Genomic DNA, 11,137 nt, shown 5'->3' on the forward strand with positions numbered 1-11,137 from the left:
TGAGGGACCCCCGAGTGCACAAATTTTTTTGCACCGGGCCTCTAGTTATATATAATTATGTATAAGTCATAAAACAGTTATATATGTCTATTATAATTATTATAATAAGGTCTAGTAACTTAAAAATAATGGTGATACTCATCTATATATATAAAAGCCTAAGCGACCATTCGGTAGCTATGATGCGCACTGACTACCAGGGGGCAGACGCTCAACGTAGGAGTGGAAACCACAGGCATGGAAACATGGAACAGACTGATGAATCTCAGAGGGAAAGGGGGAGGGGGAAGAGTGGGGAAAGATTAACCAAAGATCTTATATGCATACTAGAGGCCTGGTGCACGGATTCGTGCACTGGTGGGGTCCCTCGGCCTGGCCTGTGGGGATCGGGCTGAAACCAGCTCTCTGACACCCCCCAAGGGGTCCCAGATTACGAGAGTGCAGGCCAGGCGGAGGGACCCCACCGGTGCATGAATCCGTGCACTGGGCCTCTAGTTTAACATAAAAAAGGGGGTCTTTTGAAGCAGACTTTTTCAAAAGGAAGAAGCCAGTGGTTCTCAACCTTCCTAATGCCGTGACCCTTTAATATAGTTCCTCATGTTGTGGTGACCCCCAATTTCATTGTTACAAATTAAACATAATTAAAGCATAGTGATTAATCACAAAAACAGTATGGAATTATATATGTGTTTTCCGATGGTCTTAGGAGGCGACCCCGAAGGGGTCGCGACCCACAGGTTGAGAACCGCTGCCCTAAGCGGTTTTCCAAGCTGCAGCATACGTCTGAGGTCCAACACTGATCTGAGACAGACGCACTCGCCTCACTCACCTGCCATCTACCTGATCCTACCTGTTGGCAGCACCCCCGACTGTTCAAGTCCTTGAAGATACCATACCTCCCATTTCTGATAGATGGGAAACCTCTAAATTCATTATATATATACATGTATGTGTGTATATGTATATATGTGTGTGTATACACACATGTACAGCACATGCAAGTATATATGTAAGTGTGTATATATAACTTACACATCACACACACTTTTTATTTCCTACAGACACAATATGGAAGGTTATTGTTGGGAAATTACTAAATGAAGGACAACTAATAAAAACATGGGTATTCACGCCCTGTGGCTCCCCACGCTGACCTACAGGCTTATGAGAACTGTTTCCCATGACTCGCACAACCCACCCAACCTCACCTGTAAATGCAGCGGGGCGAGCCGCACGCTGTACTCCTGGCGCCCCATGTCCTCGGGCGAGGCTGGCCCCGAATTAACCAGGAACTGGATGGCCTTGCCCACCACGCGACAAGACACCACCTGGAGGAGGGACAAGACAACTGTAATGTAACTTTATGAGAGAGAGAGAGAGAGAGAGAGAGAGATCGAGATCAGCAAGGACAAGAATTCAGAGTTTCAAACTTGGAAAAATATCCAGATCCACATCTTTTCTATTATGTAATAGTCTGAAAACTGGAGAAAATATTTCAAATCTTTTCTTCCTGATGGATTTCTCAGGAGCTAAACTCTTTCTTGCCCAAATCTAGTTATGTTCTCTCCACACACAAAGATGTTTTTCTTTAAATATCGCTCTATTCTATTTCTCCACACCCGCTGATTTTAAATTCCCCAGACAATCCCACATCCATACAAGTGAGGGCCATTAGCCATCACCTCTCACTAAAAAAGGAGCCTTTGAAAGAAAATAAGCTATAGATGCTACATGTAAAATACTTAAAAAATATATCCAGAACACAAGAAATTTTTTCAATATAAATAAATGTTAACCTGTCGTGGTTTTCAAAGATGTGGGAATGATTCAAAGAACATATGAAATTTTAAACAGTTACGAAATTATACAGACTTAAAAACAGAATTATCAAATGAGCACGCTTAAGAAGACAGATAATTCCACCAGGAGTAACCAGGCCATACTCCTGACATAAATCACAAAGCATTTTAGAGGGATGATTGTGATAGAGGAATATCCAGTTTCTGCCCCAGAATCCCTCTGAGGAAGCAGATCTAGAAGGAGGGCCAGCCACCCTTCTGGCAGGACGCCAGGCAAGCCCAGGGTGGGATGACTCCCAGGCCAGGTGGCAGGTGTGCACGCCTGGGAGGATGGAGGGAGGCTAGCAGGTGACCAGGGTGCCTGGCCACAGCGGGGTCATTCGGCGGCTGAGAGCGAGACAGGACAGATGGACTCCCCCTCCTTCCCAAGGGAACTGCTGACCCCACATTGGAGGGTGTCACTTGGGAAGAAAGAGAAAATGTTTTAATTCTCGGGTGGGTTTATTAGGAAGTAGAAAGATTATCAAAATAGTTCCTGTCTTGCGGCCTGTTTCACAAAGACCTCCATGGCACAGATGTAGAAGAAAATCTTGCCTATTCCCAACACCGGCAGAAAGTTGCCCAGTCCTATCCTATCTTCACCCTCCCTTGTAAGGTCGCTCTCAGAAGACGAATTCATGTGGATTAGTTACAGTATCTTCATCACGTGATGGCATCTCCCGCGTTCACAAGAGGCTGGAACGGGAAAATGTTTGTATAAGAAATGTCGTCTTTTCGTTATAAAAATAAATGCTCTGTAAACAATCCTCGCTGGAGGAACATATTTTGATGCCCGAGGCCTCACACACACAAATGACAGGACCCAGAGAGCATTCGCTGTCCCCTGTCTCAGCAGCCGGGGCCTCGCTCCCGCGAAACGTAAAAAAACAGACAACTGACTGGCTGATGTCTGTTATTTCTTTGGGATCTTCTCTGCGAAGCTAACCGGAGTTTTCCCAAGAAAATGGACCGCTTTATTGGTGCCCGCCGCAAGCAAGGGAGAGATGGTTTCCTTCGATCCCATTCTACAAGGAGCTTCCTACTGCCCCACCCATTCCTTGAGGCAGAGACAGCTCAGGCGCTCAATTAAAACCAAATAAACACACACACAAAAACAGAAACAGATGAGTTTAAAAGGCGCTAACACTTCTGCACGTAAGACTCCGAAGACCACAACTACCACTTAAGTCACAGCAAGGAGGTGAGGGCTGTCACTGAAAGTGAGACACCTCCAGGTCCGAACGGCTCCCCACCGAGACCCTCTGAGGGTCTTCCCAGCCCGCTGGCTTCCGACTCTACATAAAACCAAGCCCCACAGACCAGCGGTTTCCTGGCCTCCCTACAGCGTTCAGCTGGAAACACTAATTAAAACCACCATCTGATCCTGCCTCCACATGCCACGATGGCCACACAAAATGCTACCACTGTTCCCAGGAGGCCGGTTGGAGGGACACCGGTCGGGGCCCCACCCTTTCCAGGCCAGCCTCTGCCCCGGCCAGCCTCTGCCCCGGCCGCCCTGAGAATAATAATGGCCCATTTGTCAAATGCACGAGAACAAAATGGAAAGGAGCTTTTAAAAATAAGTAATCTTCTTTCAGTGCATTAAGGAGCTATCCACAATGGGGATTAAATTAAATGCCCTCAACCCAGGAGAACAGCGGCAAGGCCCTGCCACCCCAGGGTGTCCCCCCCTTAGAACACCAGACAGCAGGACCACCTGGTACAAGACCCCACCTAAGGGGACGGAATGTCCAAGATTGACAGCTACCGATATACCGATGAACAGACAGGCCCTGGTCTTTATTTATTTATCTTTATTGTTTAAAGTATTGCAACTGTCCCCTTTGTTTTTTTTCCCCATTGACCCTCCTCCACCCCGCACCTGCCCCTCCCAGGCCTTCACCACACCACTGTCTTTGTCCATGGGCTATGCATATATGCCTATAAGTCCCCTCATTAACCCCCCTGCCCCCACCTTCCCTCTGAAATTCGTCAGTAGAGGCCCTGATCTCGACCCCAGAGCTTCCCCACCACAAATACACCATGTCTGTGGGGATTCCTCAGTTAGTTCCCCACGGACAGGACGTGGAGCTGTTACACAGCCGTGGTGCTTGGGGTTCCCTCGGAAGCAGTCTGAGAGCGATGCTGGACCTTCAGAGTGACATGGAGACAGACACTCCTCATCACTGCGGGGACCGAGGGCCTCTCTGAGAACAGAAGTGAACCCTGGGCCCAGAGCGGGACTCCACGGGGCCAAGGGCACAGAAAGGAGCGCTGTGAACCCACTGCTTCCTTCCCGAGGTATTTTCTCCCAAAGCAAGCAAAGCACTCCTCCATCACATAAACCATTTCAAAGTCAAGCAGCGGAGGCTGAGCTGTGTGTTCCAGACAAATCCCCTCCCCCTGCGCGGCCAAGAGCGTTTAATGGAGGGTGGGCGGCACGTGGTGAGGGCCCGAAGGTGCAAGTCTTGAGCTCAAGGAGCATGTTGACACAAAAAACCCAAACCTGCAGCCCCCGCGGTGTGGCTCAGTTGGGTGGGCATCGTCCCATGCCCCAAAGGTCGCTGGTTCAATTCCCGATCAGGGAACATACCCAGGTTACGGGTTCGGTCCCCGGTGGGGGCCCGTGCAGGAGGCAGCCGATTGATGTTTCCCTCTTACGTTGATGTTTCTCTCAGACGAACCCCTCCCTTCCTCTCTCTCTAAAAAATCAATTAAAAAAATTAAAAAACAAACATCCAAACCTGCAGAGAATTTGTATAAAAATGTATGTGAGCCAAACACAGGATACACCTGGAAGCAAGATCTCAACAGACTGGGAAGACGCTTCCTAGAAGGGGGGTTGCGGCCTCTTTTATGCCTTTGGAATCAGGAACGTGAGGAGGATTACTCGGAGGTGGGGAAAGCAAGGCAGGATGGGATTACCGGAGTTAAGATACCCGAGAGTTAAGGCTGTTGCTCTCTTGAGGGTGGTCACGCTTTAGAAGCGGGGGCCTGACAGGGGGCATTTCAAAGGTGTGTTAACCTAGGTACACAGAAACCATGGGCATGGCTGGCTTAAGGCAAAGGTAAGCCTTTTACGAAAGAAGCTCTATGCCAGCGGTGTGACTACCCACCGTGACCTGCCCAGTGAGCAGTTTGCAATCAGGTCATCTTGTGAGGTTATTTCTGTAGAACCTTTTTTCTTTTTTCCCCACAAGCACCTGGTCTGACAAGTGAAGGTCAGGGCATCCCTGGTCCACCCCCAGGTTCAAGAGAGAAGGCAGCTGACAGAGGCACCGTCAGGATGTGAAAGTGAGCATATTTCATCACGACCTGCAGGACAGAATCCAGCTCGAAGACCTTAAACACTCATGTACCTCTACAAATAGGACTTGTCCCTTAGATACTCACATACCTACACAAATAGGTCTTATCCCTTGAATACTCACATACCTCTACCAATAGGTCCTGTTCCTTAGATACTCACATACCTACACAAATAGGTCTTATCCCTTGAATACTCACATGCCTCTACCAATAGGTCCTGTTCCTTAGATACTCACATACCTACACAAATAGGTCTTATCCCTTGAATACTCACATACCTCTACCAATAGGTCCTGTTCCTTAGATACTCACATACCTACACAAATAGGTCTTACCCCTTGAATACTCACAGACCTACACAGATAGGTCTTGTCTGGAAACAGTGTTCCTTTGTTCAGAGTAGGGCCAAAGAGTCTCAGGCCTGCCACTCCCAAGTCGGGCTGTTGCTCACCACCCAGAAAGTCCCCTAATGTCTTCACACCCCCTGCACTCTCTCCACTTTCCCTTTCAATCGGGCCTCTGGTCCAGCTGCCTCCGCTCCTTTGCCTGGAACACTCTGGAAAACTGGAAACAATTTAATTACTTTAGTCTCCAAAAGAACTAGGAACACAGCCGAGAAAGAGAAAACCGTATCCAAAAAGGTTTATGTCACTGAATATTTTTCACTTGAATCATCCTTGGTAGCATCCTGAGAAGAGGACGCCAAGACAACACGGAAGGAAAGATCCTTCAGTAATCACCCTGATTCCCCACCAGATCTCGTCCCGACTTTGCAATCTCGGCTCCGAGGTTCCCGAGGACAGGGCGGATCTGGTACAACATGTCGTTTCTACTCTGCAGCAGAGACTCAGTTTTAAAAGTAAAACCCATTAGAGCCAAACATTACCAGAACATCTATGAAGTCACCCCCCTTGCCCACTCGTTCACAATATTCGGGTGAAGGTGGACTTTTGTAGGCAGCTCTCCCAGTGGACTGAGATGGAAAATGCTGGAAACAAGAGGGCAGCCAAGCCCAAGGGATGCTGGGTACAGGCTCCAGGGGTGTGCCTGGGACAATCCGGGCTCTGACACCCTGCCCCCCGCCGCAGTCTCCATCCCTTCTCTTGTTGGGATACTTTACAACGAACAAGGAGGCTTTCCGTAACACTACGCTTCCAGGAGGCATTCTCACTACGTAACACGGTTTACTGTGCACTTTCTTCAGCTTCAAAATAGGTGAACATGAAGTTCTCCTTCATCGACTCTGTATAAAGAAACGCATGCGAGACATTTCCTTTAAGATGAAGGGCAAGGACTTGGGTCTTTTTCCGGCTGGGTCTGGGCCGGGTCACTGCCACACCCACCCTCACGCCCAAGCTCTGTGTTCAACAGCCCGTGGGTGCTCTCACCCTGTCTTCTCCAGGTGAGGTCAGGCTCTATCTGGCTACTGAGCTCAGGATTCTGAACACTGTAACCCAAACAGATGGCCCTGCCAGGAGTAATCTCTGCCTGCCCCTGGAAAGACCCAGTTCAACATTTCAGAACCTTAGCATTTTAGCATAAATGCCAGGTTAATGGAGTACCTGGAACTTCAAGTCATACAAAGCAGCAACAACAACAAAAGGTCAACCAAGCATCTTCTTTGCAACTAGAGCAGAGGTGGGGGACCTTTCTCCTGCCAAGGGTCATTTGGATATTTATAACATCACTCGAGGGCCATATGAAATTATCAACTGTTATTAAAAATCAGCCTGCTATATTTGGTCAAATGTTTAATTCACTCACCCCTAATGCCTACGCAGGGCCAGACCAAATGATTTCTCGGGCCTTCTATGGCCCGCGGGCCAGATGTTCCCCCACCCCTGAACTACAGAGACAAACATGAACAGCTTTGAACCTGGCTACCTTTGCAAACCAAGAGACCCCATGAGGCCTGGAAAGAGCAGAGGGGACTCCAGAAGCCTGCGGAGTATGTTTCAGTATGTGAATGTGTAACAGGCAGGCTTAGTGAGAACACCATGTGCTCACAGGACACGATACACACCCCGTGCCGGCCGTGGGGTTCCCCAGCATTCAATGCGGACCAGTTCTGGGGGAAATCCCAGGCCATGGCCCAATCCTGTGTCGCTCTGGCTTTATGGAAGCAAAGCCTGGTTAGTGCCTTTCAGTCCTTTCCTTATCTTCCTTGTCTCTTTTCTGGTGCGAGTGGGAGTGAGGGCTTAAGGGAAACAGCACTAAAAAATGCAAAAAGCACAGCGCCGGTGTGCTGTGTGCGATGTGCAGGGGTCGGAGCTCATTTCTGGGGGCCGACGGGGGTTCAAACCCAGCCTCTGCTCCTTAGTAGCTCTCGGTGACCTTGCCCAAGTGACTCACTCTCTCTGCCTTGCTTTTCTCCTCTGAACAGTGGGCATGACACTTGCTCGGGCAGAGGTGTTGAGCGCAGTATGAATGAGCACGCGCCCATCGCCCAGGGCTGGTCACACCGATAGCATCAGCATCACGAGTGACGACAGGGCAGGCGTCGTGCCGGGGTGCACAGGCTGGTGCCTTCACATTCCTGCAGGGAGGGGTTCCTACGTACAGACAGCACCTGCGGCTGAGGAGAGAAGGAAGCACCCAAAACCAGCCCCGTCCAACCAGTGTCTCCCGGCCTCACAGCCACGCCCCATGCTGGGTGGGTGATGACAGGATCTAACACTCTAACCCACAGCTGCTCATTCATTAGAAGCCTCTATTTGTTTACAAACGGCCTGGAAATTAAAGCTACGTAATGCTTTTCACACGGCATCTGGCCTCACACCAAGAAAGCCAACAACCTTGCCGGTCTCGAAAGGTTGCTCCCCGCATGCTCACTGGCCAGCTTTCCTAATACGGCTACGTTCAGAGACACGTAGCCTGCCCCCGGCACAAAAGAAGTAAGTGCACGGCTGTCTCAGCGAAGCGCCTGTCACAGCGCAAACCCCCGGACGCCGATCCCCGTGCAGGCATCTCCCCGTGGGCTCGTGGGCCTCACGCCCGCACGGAGCCGCGTGGGACTTGGGAGCCCAGGGACGTGCCGGGAAGGGCTGTTGCCGCATCGTGCGGAGGATGCGCTGGCTCATAGGCCACTGGCAATATCGCAATAGAGGAGGCCTTTTTCTGGGTCACGCATTCTAGAGCGAGCCTCTCCCAGGACGTGAGGAATGAGAAGGTAGGTGGAAGCTCGCTGCTCTGGGTAAGAGCGTGACCACAGTCGGGGAGAAGAGAAGAGTCCCTGGTGCTTGTCAGCCTGGGCAGGAGGCAGAGGGGGGTCCGGGGGGGGGGGCATGTGCAGGTGACAGATCCCAGCAGCGCCCCACAGGGAGGGTCCCTCTCCACGGGCCTGGGAGGCCTGGGCGGAGTGTGTGCCTGCGTGAGAAGATGCCCCACCTGCCAGGCAAGCTCAGGCCCCGCAGGGAGACTTCCCTAGGGAAAGGCCACAAGCTCTGCAGGGCTGTGGCCTGTGGTAAACAAACAGCTGGTCTTTGACCCCAGTTCCTGGGACCCTGCTCCTAAAACCCCTGGAATCTCCCAAGTGACAGGTGTGTTTTGGTGCTGGTGGCTGGGGCCCCTACACAGCTTCAGGAGAGGGCTGGTCACCAGCAAGACGGAACCAGGACGACGGGGCTGATACCGCCAGCCTCCTCCCAGCCTCCCGGAGGGGAGAGGGGCTGGAGGTTGAGTTCAATCCCCAACGGCCAGTGATGTCATCAGTCCTGCCCACGCCATGGAACCTCCATCAGTGCCCCTCCACAAGGGGCGCAGGGAGCTGTGGGTCGGGGGTGCGGGGAGGGCGGTACACGCAGAGAGAGATGGAAGCCTGCGCCCCTCCCCACACCTGGCCCCGCGTATCTCTGCCCTCGGCGCTTCCCGAGCCGCGTCCTGTATTACAAACTGAGTTCTGTGAGCTGCTCCAGCAAATTACCGGACCTGAGGAGAAGTGGGATCCCCTGACTTTACAGCCGATCCGTCAGAGTCTGGGGGGCCCTGATTTGGGACTGGCGTTGACGTGGGGACAGACTTGTGGGGCACTAGTCAGTGCTGAAATGGAACTGAACTGTTGCGCACCCAGCTGGCGTCCAGAACGTTGGAGAGGTGGTCGCTGGGTAGAAGGAAAACCCCACACTGAAGGGTACACAGTTCAGGCAGCCTCGACCCTGCCAAGGCTGCAGGTGTGGGCTCCCCACCTCTCACGGGTCCTGCAAGGGGACCCCAACTGCTCTCAGAGGACGCTGAGGTGGGTTTGCTGATGAGCCAGATATTTGCAAAGGCCATGAGGGTCTTTAGGGGGCTACAGGAGAAAGTCCAAGCACAGGGCACCCAGAGAGCAGGGCGGGCCAAATTCTGTTCCTGAGGGACCCGCAGGGAGACTCAAGACCAAACGTAAGTCAGGAAGATGCTCCGAAGGCTGACCAGAGCCCCTCGCTCTTGGCTAAGTGACCAAAGATGCGACTACACACCAGACCCCCAGGCCAGGCAGGCTGGTCTCTATCATTAGCTCCAATGCTATCCACAGGTCCACATCGGGGCCGAGTCAGAGAGACGAGAAAGATACAGCCTGACACTGTGGGGGGAACCTGGGAGGGGCGGGCCGTGTCCTTGAAATCACACCTGTATTTCTTTCGTAACATGTGTTTGTGGGCTTCGGGGTCTGCTGGTCTTTTTCCTTCTCAAGAACGATGCCGAGCAGAGAGAACATGATGATGCGGACACAGGGTTCCAGATAAGCGGGGGGAGGGTCATGTGCGTAGGTCAGATCCTAAAAGGAGAAGGACAGCCCGCTGGCGTCCGGCCCCACAGGCTGCTCGGGAACACCAGCTCCTGTGTGCTCCCCTCCATTTAATGCACAGATTAAGGAACCTCCCACCGGAGACGCATTACAGGAGAAACTCCGATTAGTCTGGCTCGATCCCTTTGCAAAAGGACCCCTGACATGCGCCCAGCTCAGCCACGCTGCTCGTCCAAGAGTGGCAGAGGCCGTGTGCAGGAGCCAAGCACCCGGCGAGTCCACGCGCAGCTTCCCAGGAGCCAGGCCGATCCCGCAGGGCGTCCCACGGGTGGGCGTGCACAGGACCCGGCTGCCAAGCGTTACTGCGACACACGACACCACCAGACCCACTTCCCCACACTGTGCAGGGCCCCGGGAGCCTGTCACCCAACCGCTGGCCAGCTTGTCCGAGGGGGACAGTACTAGCTGCAGCACAAGGCAATGACACGGGCTCAATTCCCTGCCTGACCAAGAGCATAATCGTCAAGAACATGAAGATAATTGTGAAACAAAACAGGACCGTGTGCGCACTCTTCCGTCTGCCTGCGGTCGGTAGGCAGCCTCTAGGGCCCCTGTGGACAGCGGTCAGTGGTCCCAGCCCAGGGAGCCGAGGCACAGACTTTAAAGAAGGAGTTTCTGCACTGCTGAGTGGCTGTGCACTTCCTCACGAACACGCATCATTCTGCAACTGTATTAAAGCAAACGTACTTTCACCATCGACTTTCCCCTGGCACCAGAGCCAGACCTTTGACAATGCCCGACGGCTGCTCCCGGTCTGCTCCTCCCTGCACCTGCGGGCCAGCCCCGGACGCTCTGCTCCTCTCTCAGCTGGGCCAGTGGCAGAGAACACCAAACAGAACTGCCCACCACAAAGGGACCGGCCCCTACCTGCCTGTAATAGTGAGGGCGCTCGTGCACCGGAGGCACTGCCCACGCCGGGGCCTCCGGCAGGCCAGGCCTGCGGGGGTCTGCGCCTCAGTGCCCGCCTGTGACCCCTGCTCACTCGGCCCCTCCCAGTGCTGTGGGCCATGCCGGACTCAGCATCCTGCGTTGTTGCTGCCGGTTTCCTCCTGTCACCCCAAAACCTTCCAGAGGCTCCCCACACTGGCTCCAGGATTGTACCACCGTGTGAGTGCCTTGGCCAGGGGAGGGGAAGGTGCTATCCTGTGCTGCGGGCAGAGTCGGCTGCAACAGCACTTTGGGGACCAGTTCTGGAAAACTGTGC

General features: G+C 52.8%; 1 protein-coding gene across 1 annotated transcript in view; it reads right to left on the bottom strand.

Moving 5' to 3' along the window:
* The window catches only part of C2CD2 (C2 calcium-dependent domain containing 2), a 47,348-nt gene that overhangs the window by 29,029 nt on the left and 7,182 nt on the right, over positions 1-11,137 (bottom strand). Inside the window, exon 3 of the mRNA XM_005885733.2 lies at positions 1,209-1,328. Within this exon, the coding sequence (XP_005885795.1) occupies positions 1,209-1,328 (120 nt within the window). The remainder of the gene's footprint in view (positions 1-1,208; positions 1,329-11,137) is intronic.

Source organism: Myotis brandtii, unplaced genomic scaffold (genome assembly GCF_000412655.1).
Source record: "Myotis brandtii unplaced genomic scaffold, ASM41265v1 scaffold923, whole genome shotgun sequence".
In the NCBI taxonomy this organism is placed as follows: domain Eukaryota; kingdom Metazoa; phylum Chordata; class Mammalia; order Chiroptera; family Vespertilionidae; genus Myotis; species Myotis brandtii.